Source organism: Anolis sagrei, chromosome 2, assembly GCF_037176765.1.
Source record: "Anolis sagrei isolate rAnoSag1 chromosome 2, rAnoSag1.mat, whole genome shotgun sequence".
In the NCBI taxonomy this organism is placed as follows: Eukaryota; Metazoa; Chordata; class Lepidosauria; order Squamata; family Dactyloidae; genus Anolis; species Anolis sagrei.
The window spans coordinates 104,973,578-104,994,390 of record NC_090022.1 but is presented as its reverse complement, the minus strand read 5'-3'; the positions used below and the strand labels follow the sequence as shown (position 1 = coordinate 104,994,390).

The following is a 20,813-nucleotide window of genomic DNA, read 5'->3' as shown; positions in this document are numbered from 1 at the left end:
TCCCCATCAAATTTTTGATATTCTAAAAATAAAATAATTTGAAATCTGAAAAACCTTTGCTCCCAAACATTTTAGACAAGGGAGACTCAATCTGTATATGAGTGAATGTTGTACTCAGCTCAATTTCCCAACTCTCAGTCATAAGACTGAAACAGAATTTACATTGTCTGGAGCACCATGAAATTCCATTTTCTTTTATTTCAAGTAGATAAGGACAGCTTGGATGCAACACTTTTGTCCAGATGGCTGCTTTGTGGTTCCAGAAACTGCTGACAGTGCCTGAAACACCTGTTTCCAACATTATTGCACTCTTAGATGCACACACTCTATGCAAACTGTAGTCCTGTTCATTGTCTCCTCCACTTCCCTTCATCTGTTCCTGCTGGAATTTCTTTTACATCAGTTGGAAAGCAGTTACAATCTCATTGCCCTTATTAATCTTTCACTTGCCTGCATGAAACCTGGATTTGCCCCAGTACTGCCACAGTTGTTGTTTCATGGCTGATAATTCTACAATCAAATGACTCTGAAATTAGATGTAATATGTGGATCTACTTTTGGCAGCAAACCTGCATTTCAGTCCCCATCTAATTCTCCGTTTCTCTCATTTTATCAGAGTTTCAAGTTTAAAGTTTAACTTGTCTATGGCGAAATCTCCCATTTACCTTTCAATATGCTCATCTTCTCATTCACTATCCTTATTCACTCATTTCACCATCACACTGAATTTTAATAATAAAATCTTTTTTGCCCACTAAAATTCAATCCATTAAGATTTTTTTCAACACATCTTGAGCATCCATTATTCAGAATTCCAAGATCAGAAATACTCTATATGGATAGCTGAGAAAATAAATAGGAGCCCCCGGTGGCACAGTGGATTAAACCTTTGTGCCGGAAGAACTGATGACTTGAAAGTTGGGTTGCTGACCTGAAGGTTACTGGTTCGAATTCAACCCAGGGAGAGTGTGGATGAGCTCCCTCTATCAGCTTCAGCTCCACGCGGAGACATGAGAGAAGCCTCCCATAAGGATGATAAAAACATTTTTAAAACTCCGGGTGTCCCCTGGGCAATGTCCTTGCAGACATCCAATTCTCTCAAACCAGAAGCAACTTGCAATTTCTCAAGTCACTCCTGACAAAAAAAAACCTGTATATACATAGCTTTAATTTAATTTTATAAACAATTTTAAAACAATGTCATGAATGAAATAATGTTTGTATACACTGAATCATCAGCAGAGCTGTTACTATACAGTGTATATGAAGCATAAATGGATTTCATTTTTAGATTTTGGTCCCATCTATATTATTGACATATATGAAGACTCAAGGCAAATATTATAGATTATATAAAGATGGATATTCCAAAATCTGAAAAACTTTAAAATCTGAATGATGTCTGGCCACAAGCATTTTGGATAAGGGATACTTAACCTGTATAGCAATATTATACATATGGTACATGTCTGTTTCTCCTTGCCACCCCAGTGAAGATATCTTGCCTATGCCCTAGCTGGTAGAATACAATTGGGCTACTGCAGTCTTTTTCCCTGCAAAGGATTTAGGAAGAAATATTATGGGGAACAGAGTGACTCTATTGTTTTAGCGGTATAACTTCTCTGCAGTTTCCCAAAGCACTCTCTTCATTCAGTACTATAATACTTGCCTCAGAAGCAAGGAGGTTGTGATTTTAAAGTCTTTAGTCTATTTAAACATGACCCATATTTGTTTTTCCATGGGTTCTTATGGGTCAGTGACCTACTATGCAAATGTTTTTGATGAAATCAGGATGGCTTATTATTCTATTAGTTAAAATAAGCTTTTATGTTTTTCAGATCCTTTACAGATGCACCCATGCAGACCAAAATAATTCCTGAGAATATGTGTCTTGTGGTCTTCCTAGCTGGCCTTTGACTGAGTTTGGCTTCCTCCTGTGAAGACCTGTTGACAGAGCAGCTAATGGTTTCCTCTGCAGAAGAGGCGCCAATTTTTTAAGTGTTTAACAAGGAGGAAAGTCTACTCTCACCAGTAATGAGAGATCAAATAGGTTCCATGCTACAGAGTGCAGTTATTGCTTACTGAAGACAGACAAGGTGTATAATGAATAGAGCTTAGTGTTATGGTTCTGTCAATCATACTAGTAGTCCAATAGTGCTGAACTGGCATGAGTACTCAAAGAGTCTGTTCCAATCCAAAAATCATAGAGCCCAGCAAGCAGGAAGAGCTCCAAAACAGAGAAAATTGTTCTACTGTTTCCAAAGTGGAAGTTGTATAGTTAGTCACCCCAAAATATTTCCTTGTTCACATTAACAACACATGTTCCAAAAGTCTGCAACTGCCACTATTTGGGAAAGGCTTGATACCAACTGCTTCACAACATTCAAAAGGAATCAGATTATACTTATTTTGGTTGTCTTTCTTTTCTCCCTCCATAGCCTATATGTGATGTATTTCCTTCCTATACACAGGAGTACATATATTACATTAAATACAAATAGGATAGCACATGCTGGTTCAATTCAGGCACCACAGCACTGTCCAGCTGGCATCAAATACTAGTTCTTAAGAAACACATAGGTTGGAATTTAACTGTCTATTTGCATCTTGAAAAATTTCTCATAAATCAAGACTTATTTATTATTCTGTTAATCACAGAATACATGCATACCTCAGTTAACAAAGTCTCCGAGAAAGAAACTTCTTTTATGCCTCCACAACCCCAAATTTCTCATTGCCTTCTGTCTTATCTAGAAATGACTTTAAAAGATAGTCTTGTGCTAGTCTAAAAAACAACAACATACAAAGAAAAGGAGGATGAGGAGACAGAGGAAAAAAGAACAAAGTGTTCCACCAGTTCTGGTGAAATAGCCTTGCTTCCCAATCATTATTGAACAACAGAATAAAATGTATACTTATGTTTTGAAGGTGCCTCCCACCCTGTCAGGCTTCTATACACTTATGTCAACTATTCTTGACAGTTTCGGACAAGGTTTTCCAAGCTCTGCCTGGAGACAGAGAGATTCTAGGCATGAGACTATCTAATGATACAGCATGGCCTCTGTTAATGGGCTACACACATTTTCTTTGGATGGTTTTCTGGACAAAGGCACTTTGTCAACGACTATTATATTTAGAATTTATTTTACGGACACATGCATGGATACACACATGTGCATGCATGCACATACAAACATAAGTAATCTCAGAATTGGAGGTATCGAAGTCTCATTCCTGGTCCCAGAACCTTCCCAGGAAATGTTACACCTGCAGAGAAGACTTTTTCATATCTTTTCCTCTAAAACAGAGCTTTCCAAAATGTCAGCTACAGTTTGTAGGTGTGTCATGCAAATATAACAAGAAAACTCTGAGGCTATGTGAAATCTATGTAAATAAGAATGTAATGTTCGTTTGTGAGATTAACATAACTCAAAAACCACTTGATGAATTGCTGTCAATTTGGCCACAAGACACCTACTAAGCCAAGGAGTGACCATCACTCAAAAAATTGATTTTGTCATTTGGGAGTTGTAGTTGCTGAGATTTATAGTTTACCTACAATCAAAGAGTATTCTGAACCCCACCAAGGATGGAATTGAACCAAACATGGCACACAGGACTCCCATGACCAACAGAAAACACTAGAAGGGTTTGGTGGGCATTGACCTCGAGTTTGGGAGTTGTAGTTCATCTATATCCAGAGAGCACTATGGACTCAAACAATGATGGAGCTGAACCAAACTTGGCACAAACAGTTTATATGCCCAAATATGAAGACTGATGGAGTTTGGGGAAAATAGACCTTGACAATAATATCAATAGATATTATTCACACACACACACACAGAGAGAGATATAGTATCACAGATTTGAAAGGTACCTCTAAAGAAGAACAATTATATGTTGCATGTTCCTGAGTAGGCAAATCAGACAATCTCCATATCAACACTGACAAGGAAACAAGAAATACTGTCTACCCACAAGCATAAATACATTACATATATTAGAAACGAACACTTTTTCATTACTTTATTTTCCAGATCACCAGACTGGGCCACAGCAACGTGTGGCAGGGGACAGCAAGTAAACAATAAATTAGATATTATAAAAATAAATTTAAAAAGGTTTTCATATGTTGTGTACCCATACATTTCATTATTACAATTTATGTATGTTTCTATATCTCTTATAAGGTGTTGGTTTAACCTTCAGTTTGCTAGTCAAGCTGAATTACTGGGTCACAAAATAATATATGTCTAAAAAGTGTGTAACTACCAACATGAAATGTTTGGAAAGTTCTGCCTTAAAAGTACCTCCAAATGCACTCCCATATAGAGGGTATAGTTCATTGGATATTACCCAGGCTGTTTTAACCCAGTGAAATGCTCTTGGTCAGTACTAGCCACCAGAAAAACATTATACCCCTAGAAGAGTGGTGAAGCACCAACGCAAAATGGCTAAGTGGAGATTAATGTGAAGCAGCTGAAAAAACATTTATTTACCACAATTCATCAACTATTTTTTGTTAGTGACTAAATAGGAAACTATTTTGGAAGAATTTCACAGCATTCCTTTTGACAAGGAAAACACACTTTGATGCAATCCAAACTAATCTTCTATCTTCTCTCCCTGTAATACATCTCTAAGATAAATTGTCCATATTGACCACAGTCATTTCACCTTTGGCAACAGTTAGCGTATTTTCTTACTGCTAGTAAAAAAACAAAAAACAAAGTCTAAGCATTGAATGTGCCTATCACTAGGTCTTTCTCAGTCAAAGTACTGGCATGTTTTATCACAGAGCATTTGGGTGACCAAACAGAGAACCTACTTACCAATTATTACAAAAGGTATCCTAGGAAAATAGTTAAGTCACTTACATCTATACATCAAAAACTGCAAGAAAACTGACACTGCAGAATTCCATTGCTTACAACATTATTGAAAAAATGTACAGCAGGTTTGCAGGCTTTTGTGGATTTGATTATTCGTGGATTTGATTAAAATGTTCTCTGGGAATCTTTAGGTCCGCCAGTGAAATTCTATGGTCAGCTTCCAGTTGTGTAGTGCTGGAGGACTTGAAAAATCCCAAAGGGATGTTCCCTCAGATTTTAAAAATAACATTTTATTTGTGTGTTTTCACATTTACATAGGTCCTGTGCCTCTAGCCTTAGTGAACATGGAGTGCTGACTATAATTCTTTTTACTGCTTGTTGGTGGTCGCAGCAAAAAAACAATTCTCATTAACATTAGTGCCACAGATGTAGTTAGTTATGTCATCTGCTTTAAATGTGTTTTAGGTTTTCTTAAAAAATTGTTTTGACTTTCTGTGAGACTTAGAGTCACTTTTTATAAAAAAAAAAATAGAATATATACACACATGAAGATATTAAAACACACAAAGTACTTTTCTTATCCCAAACTAGCCTTTCCCACATCTTTATATTTCTGTTTCCTTCTTTGAAGTTTGAAACTCCTTCTTTCTTAAATAAGATCTATCATTATATGAGGAGTTCTGAGAAGATTTCTGGGTGCTAAGGGAAATGTAAAGAAGATACATGTGTACCTCCTCATTGCTTCTAAGTTAAGAGCTAAGGGTTATTAAAGAAGCCCAATTCCTTCATCTGACATGTGCCTAACACTAGAAGGCACAAGAGGATGATAAGAGAGTAAGCAGCAGAGTTCTGTGTTGCTCTATGAGTAGTACTCTTCTTTAGAAAGATAAAACAGGCCACCTCATACAAATAGCAATGCGAGCACTCCTTAGACCTCACTCCATACCGAGTAATGTGCAAAAATCTTTGCATTTTCTCTAAAAACAAAGACATGAACATAGCTTTCTCCTGAAGTTAATAGAAATTATAATTATTCATAGTACTATTCATCAGACTATATGCAGTTCACTTACCTCCACAATACTAACACAATGCATTTTAGAGCAGCCTGCACCACCATTGGCTGAACAACAGTTTTCCTATGGCACAATCCTTTCCAAGGCCATATTTTATTTGCACTTAATAACTCAGCTACCCAAGGATTTTTCGGTCTATTAACTAAATTACTGTATTATGGTTTGAGAAGGTATGTGCATTCAAATACTTAATCTAAGTTACAATTTTAAGGAAGCGTAAATCTTCAAAGCAAAGTCACTTGAAAGCTGTCAACAAGTGTGTTTTTGGCCCAAACACAACCTAAAGGGTTTTTGTTTTTTTCATATACTGAAAATTTACATGCAGGAGCCATAGCAAGCAATAAATTTCAAAGAAATACGTCCATATTTTAGCTCATAGTTTTAGATCCCCTTTGATGTGTCAGCTAGTAAAATGCTATTAAAACAACATTCATTTGGCATTAAGGTTTCATGCCTTTTGGATAACCACAAATGAAACAAGTATTATTTCCAATGATATTTTATTACAATATTAATGACTATTTGGCCAAAGAAAGTCCAACGGTCATAACAGTTACTTTATTAAAATAGCGTAACAGTATTAGTTTTTCATCTAATATAACATATCATAATACAAGTACAATTAAACATTTTAACAGGATGAAGAAGGAAATTATACAAATAAAACTGAGTTTCAAAAGGTATTCTAATGAACTATGCAAGCTGTGATATTTAATGGTATTACTATTCAGCCTATGATGTATTGTGTCACACTTTCCATGACATGGGAATGCTTCCAGTGACTGAGATTTACTTCCTAGCAGTTCATTTATGCAATCATTTGAATCTATGGCTACAGGTTTTGTCAACCCACAGCATGAGGGCTAAGTCAACTAGTATTATTCACATGTTAGGCTAAGTCTAGACCACATTTTTACATTTATCTGAAAGTTTTAATTTGAAATCATGGCAAATGAGCACTGAAAGTGAATCAAGGCACCGATCAGAGAATAACAGTAGGTGACATAAGTCTGTCTATATACATACAGTATGGACTTATAATACCATGAATATTGGTATTATTGATTGACAAAAAGACAATCTCAAAGATTTGATAGCTGTGTAAATGTGTTCTAGTGGACTAGTGGGCTGTTGTAGATTTTTCTACAAGATCACATACGAGTGTTCTCATGGAGTTACCTGGTAGAAAGAGAAAGTCAACAAAGTCAGATATGTATTCTAGACTTTCTGTAAGGACTTCCACAAGGTCCCCCATAATACTTTGCAAATGAGCTAATAAAATGCCCACCAGACAATGCTACTGTTGGATAGAATGGTAATGGTTGACTAATCCAAGGGTGCTCAACAATAACTCCTCTTCATCCTGGAAAGAAAGACTACTGGGGTGCTACAGGACTCTCCCCTGGACCCAGTGTGTTTCAAATTATTTATCAGTGACTTTGGTGATGAAACATGACATGTTTATCAGATTTGCAGATTACACCAAATTATAAGGGATAACTAATACCCCAGATGACAGGAGCAGAATCAAAATGGTCTTAACAGCTTAGAGACCTGGGCCAAAACAACAAAATGAATTTAAACAGGAAGCAGTGTAAGGCACTACATTTAGGCAGGAAAAGGGCAGAGATATAGGATTAATGACACCTGGCTTGAAAACAACCCATGTGAAAGGGATTTAGGAGTCTTAGTAGACCACAAGCTGAACATGAGTCAACAGTGTGATGTGGTAGCTTAAAAAGTCAATGCAACTCCAGGCTGCATTAATAAGAGCATTGTGTCTAGATCAAAAGTAGTAATGGTGCCCCTCTGCTCTGCTCTGGTCAGACCTCATCTTTGTCCAGTTATGGGTACCACAATTCAAGAAGGATATTGACAAGCTAGAACATGTCCAGAAAAGGGTGACCAAAATGGTCAAAAATCTGGAAACCATGCCCTATGTGCTTAGGGAGTTCAGTATGTTTAGCCTGAAGAAGTGAGGTTAAGAAGTGACATGAATGTCATGTTTAAACAGATGAAAAGATGTAAGGTTGAATATGGAGCCTGCTTGCTTTGTGTTGCTTCAGATTCTAGAGCACAGAGCAAAGGATTAAAACTACAGGAAAAGAAATCTCACCTACACATTAGAAAGATCTGCTTCTTTCAAGATCTGCTGAACAGTGGGAGATGCTGCCATAGATAATGATAGCATCTGCTGCTCTGTTGTTTTTTAAAAATAAAACTGGATAGCTATCCACCAGAAATGCTTTGATTATGTACTTGTGCATGGCAGGACTTTGGATTGGATTTCTTTTAGGGTGTCTTCCAACACTATGATTCTATGACCTGGTGCATAGCTTACTTCATTGCATGCATTCCATTATTGCCCAGTTGTATCCTTTTAAAAAAATAGAAAAATACTTTTTTTCATTGTCTACTAGGCAAAACCTCTGCTTTGCATACATCTTGCTTGAACCACTACAGTATTGGCCTGTCTGATATCTCATGCCCACTCACGATTTGCAGCACCTTCCTGCCAATATAATTAACCTCCATCACAATCCTATTTATACATCGCCTTCATGTCTTCCTGCCGACTTCCAATTCAACCTTGCCTTCAAAGACCTTTGTGGTCTTTCCACACCCCACTACCATCTCCCTGTTCTTTTAGTCTAATTCATTCCTGCCCATGACCTTTGATCCTTCAATTTCATCAATCTCCAGTGTTCAAAGGTCTTCATAAGTCACTCCCCACTCTCACTTTCTACCTCGTCTGCTTTGAACTGTTTCTCAGGATACCAGCAAGATGCCACCTTCTTCCTCACACAAATCCTTCCTCAAAACCCACTCTTTTCATTTGGGCTTTTCACAATCTCCACTTCCATGCTCTGATATTCCTGAGCCTGTAACTACACCTAAGGATGTGCAACAAAACATTGTGTCTCTGTTCAGTCCCACTCTTCTCTTTATTGTTTCGCCTATGTGAAATTTTTAGGTAATGAACTTTTTGGAGCAAAAATTGTCCCCTTTGAAAATATCATAAGCATTAACAGTATTGCATAAAAAAATCAACAGAAATCTATGAAAGATAACTATGCATTTAAAGGGGTACATTTAAAAAAGGCCCAACTGTTCTATTCATTTTAGCAACCTAAATGTGCATCACTTTTAGGGTAAAAATTGTTCATTTATTTGTTTATTTACGTATTGCATTTATACCTTGCACTTCAAAAACCTTTCACAGCAGCTGACAAATGATTGAGCTGACAGCTCAGACTTAGAATCTAAACAGATGCGAGAGGAGATGGCAATGGGGGGAGGGGGGGAACTAAATCCAGCTAAATTACATTTTGCCACAACACAACCAGCTTTTTGTTGACATAACTGTGACATGTCACTGCAAGCATCACCTTATTCCATAACACATCCCATTTAAGACAGCTTTGCCACTTCTTTACTGAGATTGTGCAAGAAAAAATACTTACAGCCGTTCAAGTTGCTTTAGATCTTGAAATGCTCCACGTTCTATCACACTTATGAGATTCTCTTCCAAATGCCTATAAAGATATGCACTTGTGTTAGAAGAAGAATCAGCTATGTTGTTCACACTTAATATGTAAAAATACATCTTCCTCTAAAGTTTACTTTGTTTGCATCCTTTTCCATCTGACACATTGATGGAGAATTAGAAAATCTCTGCATACCCAGCACATGCCATCATATTCTTTGATTCCAGTTCCATTCTGTCTAGACCAGTCAGAGCAGTGCTGAGGGACAACAAGAGCAGCAGCTCAAAACATCTGGAGAGGAAAAGGCTTCAGAGCCCTTCACTAATGTATGACACAGGGTGCTTCCAGATGAAGGCATCCTAGCACTGTGAATCAAATAGCCCTGTACAGCTATTTCATCTATTCTTCCTTAATAGAAGAAAGAAAAAATAATGGAAGATACAATGGGAAAATGGTAGGGTTACAAGTGCCTGAGTTCATAAAATATCATGCTTGAAGCAGTGTGGCGGCAGCACAAAAGCTGCATCTGGTAGCACCCATATAACCAACAATGGTCTATTTATACCTCCAATAAAATAATATAATGGGTTGCAATGGGACTAGAATTAAGTCCCACTGAACACATCTGTTCTGGATTATCATGTTTTGCCTCTGCCGGTGTTGTGAAATACTAGAGTACACTGACGTTTGAAAGTACAGTAGAGTCTTGCTTATCCAACTTTCGCTCACCCAACGTTCTCTATTATCCAAAACAGTCTGCCTCCTCCCAGATCCACAGCATTGTGATGTTTTAGTGCTAAATTCGTAAATACGGTAATTACTACATAACATTACCGTATATTGAACTGCTTTTTTTTATCAATTTGTTGTAAAACATTATGTTTTGGTGCTCAATTTGTAAAATCATAATGTAATTTGATGTTTAATAGGTTTTCTCCATAATCCCTCCTTATTATCCAACATTTTCACTTATCCAACATTCTGCTGGCCTGTTTATGTTGGATAAGCGTTTGCTTCTAGTTGGAGAAAGTAACAGAAAAGTAACAGGCAATATAACATGTAACATGTGTTACTTTTTCAGCACTGGAATAAACAACAATTGCTTCCATTTTTACAAATAACAAAAAAGTGTCCATGTTCCAGGCAATATGAAGCTATACAGAACAAATTGCAAGAAAAATAGTTAACAGCAAACAAAATAAAATGCTTTAAAACTGTGTTCTAGTTTTAGGCTGGATGAAGCAATGCAGAACATACTGCTAGAAACACCAATACATTTAAAAGAAATGTCAGAATCTCAGGTAATTTTTTTAAAAATATATTATTATATCTCAGTGAGTTTCACTCACATACACACCCCAAATTGACCTTCTTCAAGAATTGAAAAAAAGAAGAGGAATAGGGACAATTCATATGTAACAATATTTATTGACAGGGCATAAACTGAAGGAATACAAGTGTGAGACAGCTCACAGTATTCATAATTCACAGTTCAGGCAAACATCATTTGGCAATTTCCAACTGAAAATACATGACAGCTTGGTTGAAAAAAAATATGTAAGCTAGTATCAGCTCATTATCTTTTTAAAGCCTTTGTTTTATAATGACTCATTTCTGCATACATGTTATTATCTGACATAGTAGTCTATGTGTGATAAGGGTGAACTCTGCTAACATTGACATTCTAACTGTATCAGCCCAAGGATCATGCCAAGCTGATTCTGAGCTTAATGAAACTCATATATGCAGGCAGTATTTTAGATTATTTGCATATTTTGATGCTCAGCATTCAGTAGACTACCTAACACCTAACATGTAGACACATTCCTCAAAGCATCACATTAATAAGTCATTAAACAAGGTTGTCTTTTCCCAACCCTGCTTGCTCCCTGCCATAATCTGCAATCTCACAAATTCATTAGACCTACTTTTTATGTGAAAAGATACAAGTGAGAAAACTACCAATAGTTCATGACTGTACTGCACTGATGAAAAGTTTATATAAATAAAAATGCAATGTTTGTTTGTGGGATTAACATAACTCAAAAACCACCGGACGAATTGACACCAAATTTGGACACAATACACCTATCAGGCCAATGAGTGACCATCACTCATAAAAACACTGAAAAACATAGAAGGGACTTAAAAAGCCAAAAACAAAAATTACATTACAATGCATGCGCAAAATCACATACATACACAAACATATACACATATGCACAAACATACACACATTCATATACACACACACAAAACACATATACAGAGACTGGGCCACAGCAACGTGTGGCAGGGGACAGCTAGTCTGTAATAAATAGGTGGCAATGTAACATATTTTCTGAACATGAAGACCTCCAGATGTTTTGGTGTACAGCTCTATACTGTATGGCCAACTGTCAGAAATTGTGAAAGTTGTAGTGAAGAACATCTGGAATGGTATTGCTGCAAAATAAAGCAAAAGCAATTCCAACTTCAGACAAAAGGAAGCTTATTGGCTACAGTGACTTCTGCATATAAAACCCAAAGATATTACTGTAGATAACAACTTTTTTCATACTCACAGAACACGAAGGTTCTTCAGCCCAGTGAAGTCCATTTTTGTAATCCTCGTAATGTTATTTCTGTCTAAGTCACTGTAAAAAAAAAAAAAAAAACAGAAAACCAAATTCATATTTGATGCACAAACCTGTCAGGCATTTCAATTATTGAAGCAACAACTTAAGAACAACTATCTGAAAGAGCACATCTGTACTGAATTGACAGAATATTCTATACCAAAATAAATGTATCAATGCCATCTGACTATTATTATTTTTTTGCCATGTCAGGAGCGATTTGAGAAACTGCAAGTTGCTTCTTGTGTGAGAGAATTGGCCGTCTGTAAGGACGTTGCCCCGGCGACGCCCGGACATTTTGATGTTTTATCATCCTTGTGGGAGGCTTCTCTCATGTCCCCATGAGGTATTGGAGCTGATAGTGGGAGCTCATCCGTGCTCTCCCCAGATTCAAACCTGCAACCTGTTGGTCTTCAGTCCTTCCAGCACAGGGGTTTAACCCACTGCGCCACCAGGGGCTCCACGCCATCTGACATTTAGCTAGTTGATGAAAATAGGTGTGCCAAACAAGACAATTTGTTTTTGGATAATATTATCTGATTATGGCCCACAATACCACTACTAGAGCTATCAGACTAAATCCAATAGTTAGTTCCAAATAGAGTTCAACATTTAAATCAATAACAACTATGCCAACCATTTTCATGGTTAGGTCTACCACACACAAATATTAAGCATCATGTGTGTGTGCGCGCGCGCGCGTACACAAACCTGTGCCTGCATGCATCAGGTCACCTGCCTTCCAATGATGATTCCATGAACTTCATAGTGTTTCTCTTGGTAAGAAATAAAGGCAGTCCCTGAGTTACAAACATCTGATTTACACAGTACTCTTAGTTAAGAATGGAGGTGACACAACAGAAAGTGATAGAAATCTACCCTTCAACAGGGAAATTCACTACTGAAAGAGATAGCATGGGGGGGGGGGGGGGGAATCTCCACTGAAACTTTGGCATTAATCCTTGTTTCCATAATAAACTATTTTTTTTCAAAATCCAATTATCATAGGGACAGAAAATGAAGTTAAATCCTCTGAACAGCGGCACAGATAGCAAGACAAGCACCACAGGATGTTAACCCTTCCCTATGCTATCCAAAGCTCTCAAGTTAAGAACAAACCTACAAAATCAATCTTGTTCATAACTTGGGGGCTCAGAAATGATTTTGCCAGTTCCTTTCTCTGAAATATAGCATTTTGCTGGTAGGCTCCCTGACTAACAATGGCTCATTCTCCTTAGCTTTCAAGATCAGACAGGATCTGAGGTTTTCATATTATCAAGTGAATCAAGCATTTCATATTATCAAGCATATTATCAAGCATTGATGCAGTTCAAAGCTAGCTTCAAACTGTGGTGACCAGATAACAAATTCCCATAAAAGGTCATGAAAGAATGTCCTTAATGTGCATCAGTGCTCTGTGGTTTGTGTAATCCCCATCCGATTCCAGGATTTCATATGTAATCATCTGCACAGTCAAACCACTTTCTTCAATACTTGTTTGAAGCTGCATCCAATAGTCAGTGTAGATAGGGCCTATGCAAAAACCAGAATCTAAAGAGTCTCTCTCCACTGTTTTTAAAGAACGGTGTCAACGCAGAACTACAGCCCATTCTGCAAAAGAACAACCTTCAGTGGATAGAATGGCGCAAAGTGATAATGAAGGCTGCCTTTAATGTGCAGAAGTTGTTGTTTTTTTGGGGGGGGGGAGTTCTAAATATGTATGTGGAGAGCTTTTTGAAATTTAAGAAGAAACAATAATATTTTATTTCAGATCTACTTTGAAACATACTACCTGCAAAAGACACAAGACTCAAAAAGTAGAGCTGTATACCAATACCTACAGTTTTCCCCATACAATCATGAAACTCTGTTGACCATCATATGTCCACACCTTTTTCCTGTCCTTGCACTGAATTCTTAAATACCAGCCATCATCTCCATACACTTGGCACTGAACCATAAATACAGATTCAAAATTCTCAACATATATTTCAAATTCGACATTGCAAACTGATTTAAACAACCCAAATTTTGAGCTGCTTGGGAAAAAGCCTTCCCAATGGCCACTGCTAGGCTCCTGGGGGAGTCTCAATTTGCTACTTCTCTGTAGTATTTTCAGCGGCAAGTAAAAACCTTCTTGTTTAATCAGGCCTTCAGCCTTGACTGCCCAGAATGGAGTGATTTGTAAATTATTGTGCTTTTTTAAATATTGTTGTGTACCTTCAAGTTGTTTCCAGTAGTGATAATTTATGGCTGAACAGGAATTCAAATGCTGGTCTCCAGGGTCCAATGCTCAAACACTTCACCATGCTGACTCCATAGTTTTAATATGCATGTTTTGATATAAACTACATATTTTAAGTATTCTCATTGTTTAAAATTTTAATGTTTCAAAAATAATGATTTAATTAAATGTACTGTTTGATGCTTTTTAATATTTTGTACTTCTTACTGTTTCCATTTCTCTCTTTCTATTTGTGCTGTAAGCCACTTTGAATCCCACTCTGGAGAACAGTAAAAGTTAAGGTTTTCCCCTGACATTAAGTCCAGTCGTGTCCGACTCTGGGGGTTGGTGCTAATCTCAGTTTCTAAGCCAAAGAGGCAGCGTTGTCCATAGACACCTCCAAGGTCATGTGGCCAGCATGACTGCATGGAGCACCAGAGCGGTACCTATTGATCTACTCACATGTGCATGTTTTTGAACTGCTAGGTTGGCAGAAACTGGGGCTGACAACAGAAGCTCACACCGCTTCCCAGATTCAAACCTGCAACCTTTCGGTCAACAAGCTCAGCAGCTCAGCGGTTTAACCCACTGCGCTACCGGGGGTTCCTGGAGAACAGTAGAATAATAATAATAGTAATAATAAGTGTGGGTCTCATCACTACAGTGTTCCACAACATTCTAAGAAGTGTTTGTAGCATGACTCCACTTGTGAAATCAATATTCCAAACAACCCTTAAAAATTCATTTTGTATCTGTGTATGATTATTTAAATATTCCTTTAGATATATATGTGTGTGTTCTTTCTATTTTAAAAAGTAAAGTGGTCATACAATTCTGTTCATTCTGTCCAAACTTAAAATGAACAATAATTATGAAACCAAATAAGTGAAACCCATGCTTACACAGAGGAAAGTCCCAGTGTATTTACCATTTGCACCTAACAATACCAGTCCTATCAGGAAGCTTATATCAATTTTCTAGCTCAACTGAACTACACATTATATTTCATTAGGGTCTCACAGAACTGTATTTGATCAAAATTAACCAGTACTTTACAGGTCTGATAGTCTAGGCTCTACAGCATAACATCCTTATTAGGACCTCCAGGGAAAGGCTGCAAATCCCAGGATAAACAACCAGAGACTAGGCATGAGGCCTCCCCTTTTGCTCAGTGTAATTTTTCCCAGTCAAGAGCATTTCCAGATGGAGAGCTCCTCACACCAGCAGTTAGAAATCACTGTGCGCCTGTTCCATTTTTTTCTCCTTAACACATTTTTGAGGGCAAGGAAAAAGATGGAAGAAGTTGGAGTGGGAGACACAGCAATGTTTGAAGTCTCTGTAAAATTCAGTGAATAAAGCAGGAGACTTAAAACCTAGTTTCAGATGGTTCTATCTTTTGAGAGAAGATTGACTGAAGATATAACTCCAAGAGAGGAATAAACAAAATCACAGTAGGCTCTCCACTTTTGCAGAGATTGGGACCACAGGATCTGCACAAAAGTGGAAAATTGTGACTAAAAAAGATCATTTTTTAAACTGACATAACATCTCTCTAGGAATCTCTTGGTCCTTCGGGCAGAAGTTGACCACAGAATTACTCTGGAGAACCTAGATATTACTAGAGAGAGCATGTCAATCTAATCCATAAATAATAAAAATTTGCAAATACTTTGAAAACACAGAGAAACAAAAACAAGAGAAACAAAAACAAGGGGGTAGGAATATTTACAAGTCACTGACAAATGAGCCTGTAGATGCAGATTCCATGGATATGGAGGACCCACTGTATTATTTTCCCATTAATTCCAACCTCTCTCTAGTCTTTTCCCCCACTCCATTCAACTCCATTCAACCTGCACCATTAATCCACTCCCATACAAGAATGTCTCACCTATAGTTCCTCACAAGGAGCCAATTGTCTTCTTCCTCAGGTAGTCATCCTTTTGCTCCACTGTCTAGCTTCTAATGTTTTGTTTTAGAAAATAATGTTCCAGAATTTTCTAGTACCACATAATGGGTATCCCTAACAATATATCCTAAGAGGTCTCACCAGGGCACTAGCCCAACACAACAGGCTATATGTAGCAGAATTCCAGGAGCTTTGGGGAAAAACCCAGAAAGTCACTAACAGAGAATGCAGTCACCCACTTTCCCTCTAACATTTGAAAAAGGATTAGAGGACTTTCACAGGAGTGGATAGACTGAGCATCTTTGTTGTCTTTGAAGGCCAGATATCTCTGCTACACTCAACCTCAACATATTTTTCCTTTAAATATTTGCTCATTTTTCTAGATCAAGGGAAACTATCTTTTTCCCCAACCATCACTAGCTTTCAATGCTATTTATCATCTGCACTTGGAGTTTGTGGTTCCAATGCAGGAAGAAGACCCTTTGAGAAATTAAGATAAATAAACCCACAAGTAGGGATACACTTGCTTTGATTATGTAATTATTATTGTTGTTTTACACTCCTACACATTTTGCACCATCAAAGAGAAAACAGCAGCTACACAAGGCAGGCTTCATGCGGGCTTGATCTGCTAAGCTTCCACCAAATGTTTGAGACACATCATTCAATTGAAAAATAACAGTTATGATCTTCCACCACCAGCTTAGCTCCTCCTTTTTTAAATGTCTTAACATAAGAAATGATCTCAAGATTTGTGTGTAAATTGAGGGAAGGTTCGAGGCCAAAGTTATGACTTTTGGTGTAGTCCATGGAGAAGTCGGGGGTCATTCCATGAAGAGGGGAAATCAACGATGCCACCTCAGGGGGCGGTCTGCTCTGGTCGCCACCATTTCTCAGCCCAGGCATTCAAAAGGCTCAAAAGCAGCACTACAACAGAGAGAAAGACTGATGCTTCTTTGGGGTTCTTCCAGGATGGACTAAGCACTTCCCTTTTGCCATTCTACTCAAATAAGTGAATGGTTCCTTTTTTAATAAGACTTAATGCTCAGTATTCACACTGACCCATAGACAAGTCAAGACAGATAGGGAGGGGTGATTTGTCAATTAAAATTTAGACTTATAAATGTATTTATATGGTAAGTTGAATGTCACCTGACAACCACCTATCTGGCTCATCTTAAGGAGTTTTTTTTTTTTTTCAGGCACAACCAGTGGGCTAGAAGATAATGCTGAACACTGCCCTCTGCTGATTAGTCTATTTGAGAACAGAAAAGACATTTCCAGTACCTTAAATATTTGTACCTTTTAACTAAAATATTTAAAGAGAGACATAAACATAAACTAGCATCTATTTGTGTATGAATTAACAGGGCCCACCTAATATTCCCAACTTACCAAATCTAAAGTTTCATGGTTAATTAGATTTCAGAAGCACATTTGCAGTATTGGAATATTACCAAGTGAACGTTAACAGTAAAAGAAAGAGATCTTCAGAAGCATATTTATTAATATGTATAATACTGTACAACTGTGACAATCTTCGTACTAAGATCTACCAAAAAGAAAAGTCTAGTAACAAGAGGATTTAAAACAAAATCTGCACCAAATCTGACATTAACACACCTGGGTACTACTGACAGATTTGTTAGCATTTCCAACAAATCTACAAGAGCACACAAGCTGAGTGTCTCCTATTTATGGAAAAGTCAGTAGGACTTATGAAAAAAACATCTACTAATGATGCATCTCTTACTTGCATTTCGCTTTCAGTGCTGCATTTGTGTGGAAAGAGATATCTAGGAACCAGGAGAGGGGATAAGAGGTATCTATTAACCAGGGGAAGGGATATGTTAAAATACAATGCAATCATTACTCTACAACAGGGGTCCTCAAACTTTTTAAACAGAGCGCCAGGTCATAGTCCCCAAAATTGTTGGAGGGCCGGATTATAATTTGAAAAAAACATGAATGAATTCCTATGCACACTGCACATATCTTATTTGTAGTGCAAAAAACACTTTAAAACACTACACTAATTAAAATGAAGAACAATTTTAACAAATATAAACTTATTAGTATTTCAGCGGGAAGTTGAGCTTGCTTTTGGCTGATGAGATAGGGTTGTTGTTGTTGTTGAGTGCTTTCAAGTAGTTTCAGACTTAGGTTGATCCTGAGCGAGGGCCAGGTAAATGAATGTGGAGGGCTGCATCCGGCCCCCAGGCCTTAGTTTGAGGATCCCTGCTCTACAAGTTGCAAAAACACTGGTGACTGCAGATGCCAAAAATGATACTAAAACAGCAAAATAAATACAAGACATTGGTTTAATGGAAAGAAAGGGGCACAGGCCGCAAAACAAACACCACAAGGGTGTTAACTCTTCCCTATGGTATCCAAAGCTCATATATGAATTTACATTTAAGTCGGAAGAGGTACATTTTAAAGTGTAACTCCAGCCAGAGAGAGAGAGGGAGAGGGAGAGGGAGAGGGAGAGAGAGAGAGAGAGAGAGAGAGGGGGGGGGGGAGAGGGAGGGAGGGGGGAGACAGAGACAGAGAGAGGGAGAGAGTTACACTTTAAAATGTAGCTGCTCTGACTTACATACAAATTCAGCTTAAGAACAAACCTACTGAGCTTATCTTGCTTGTAACTTGAGGACTGTTCGTACTTTGCAAAGAGGAGAATGGCTAAAAAACTACATTAAACACAACACATCATCCAAGGCCAAGTCTTATCATGTACTGATGTCTATATATGAAAGACAAAAGGCAGAAGTCAGTCAGAAATGATTCAAGCAGCTGGCAAAAACTTGTAAACAAAATAAGCCACAGGTGGTAATCAACGTGTCTGTCTGGCATGCCACCTTTACAAGGGTGTGAAGGAGCATTGTGAAGCAAGGAGAAATGTTTGGTATTTATTGAAGGGTGCTACAGCAGGAGTCATGGCTCCAAGACCAGATTATTTGGATTTACCAGCCACACTATATTCAAAAGTTTGCAAGCTTATGCTTAAGACATGGTAGCTGCAGTCAGGCTAGCCTAATCTGGTTCTACAGTAACGATTGAAAAATATAGTCCATGAGCTACATGTTGCTGTTTGGGCTCCAAAGTGCAGTCCTTTAAGCTTCCTTGAAGATTGGGCTGTTGTAGGTTTTTCGGGCTGTATGGCCATGTTCTAGAACCATTCTCTCCTGATGTTTCGCCTGCATCTGTGACAGGCATCCTCAGAGGTTGTGAGTCCTCACAACCTCTGAGGATGCCTGCCATAGATGCAGGCAAAACGTCAGGAGAATCATAGAATCATAGAGTTGGAAGAGACCTCATGGGCCATCCAGTCCAACCCCCTGCCAAGAAGCAGGAAAATTGCATTCAAAGCAATGCAAAGCAATGCTAGAGAGAATGCTTCTAGGACATGGCCATACAGCCAGAAAAACGTACAACAACCCAGTGATACTGCCCATGAAAGCCTTCAACAATACATGCCTTGAAGATTCCTGGCACCCCTTAATGAAAAAAAAAGGTGATTTTGGCCCAACCTATACAAAAAAGTAAAAATTACTGTAAACACAGCCGTCTCCCTGATTTCCCCGAAGCAAAATAGCAATGGTGATGATGACGACAACAATTGAAAATTGGCCTGGTATCAAGCAAAAATGATGTAATCTGACTTCCAATCACACTCTATGCCAACTTGGCCCACCAAGAATGGCTGGAGTCAAAAATTGCCCTCATTTCAAATGCTTATGGAAGAACATTTGTTAATGACAAAAATGCACAGTGCATACACACTGAGAGGCATGAAGACATATCTTTCCCTCTTCCAATTGTTCAAATCAAAACATTTTCTATCACAAGGCATGAGTGACAGAAATTATTTAGGTATTACTTGAAATTATTCAAGAAAAAGTGACTCAAGTTGCAATGTGCACAGCTTCAACAGTATCTGGAGAAATCTGCTAATCTCCAGAAAAAGAATTCTGCAGAAATCATTTTAAGTCAGCTGCTGAATTATACAATTGCTGGCCTAAAATGGAAGTACTAAATAGGCACAATCAACTCTAGTACTGTTGTGCATTTACTCAATTCATGTTGTCCAACTTAGTGCACAGATGGTAAACAGTCCTGACCACTAGCATTTATGAACAAGCCCACAGCTTTTCGGCATTAATACTAGCTTTCAGCTTGAAAGTACAAGCAGAAGCAGGAGTACACAGTGTTGTAAATGTGACTTGTAAAAGAAAATGTGGAATGGTTTCAAAATACGTACTTCCAAAATAAAACCTGACGGTTATCAACCAGCTGCTGCCTCCCCCTCAAAACAACCTCAGACCTTAGGCCCACCTCTCCCAAGTAAATTAGGAAGAAAATACAACCTGTTGAACTTTGGCACCACTACTGTTATGGCCTGTCAAAGCTTCCTTTTTTAAACCGGTTTGCTTTCCAATACTTGGTTTGATTCAGCCCGCTCCAAAACAACACCACTGTGGCACTTCAGTCCTGCCCATGTCAGGATAGAAAGCAGAGGAACAAGCATTTTGTGGTTCCCTAGTAATCATAGGGCACATTTGTCAGCTATATATATTTGCTATGTCATCGGTTCCTTGGCCCCACCACAGACTAACTTCCCTACTTCTTCTTCCCTGAAGAAATAGAGAACATCTGGCACAAG

The 20,813-nt window shown here is 38.0% G+C and overlaps 1 protein-coding gene across 1 annotated transcript in view; it reads right to left on the bottom strand.

Annotated features, from left to right (window-relative positions):
- The window catches only part of SLIT3 (slit guidance ligand 3), a 541,141-nt gene that overhangs the window by 493,383 nt on the left and 26,945 nt on the right, over window positions 1-20,813 (bottom strand). The window contains exons 2-3 of the mRNA XM_060765012.2: window positions 11,964-12,035; window positions 9,376-9,447 (exon numbers count right to left, since the gene is read on the bottom strand). Of these exons, the coding sequence (XP_060620995.2) occupies window positions 9,376-9,447; window positions 11,964-12,035 (144 nt within the window). The remainder of the gene's footprint in view (window positions 1-9,375; window positions 9,448-11,963; window positions 12,036-20,813) is intronic.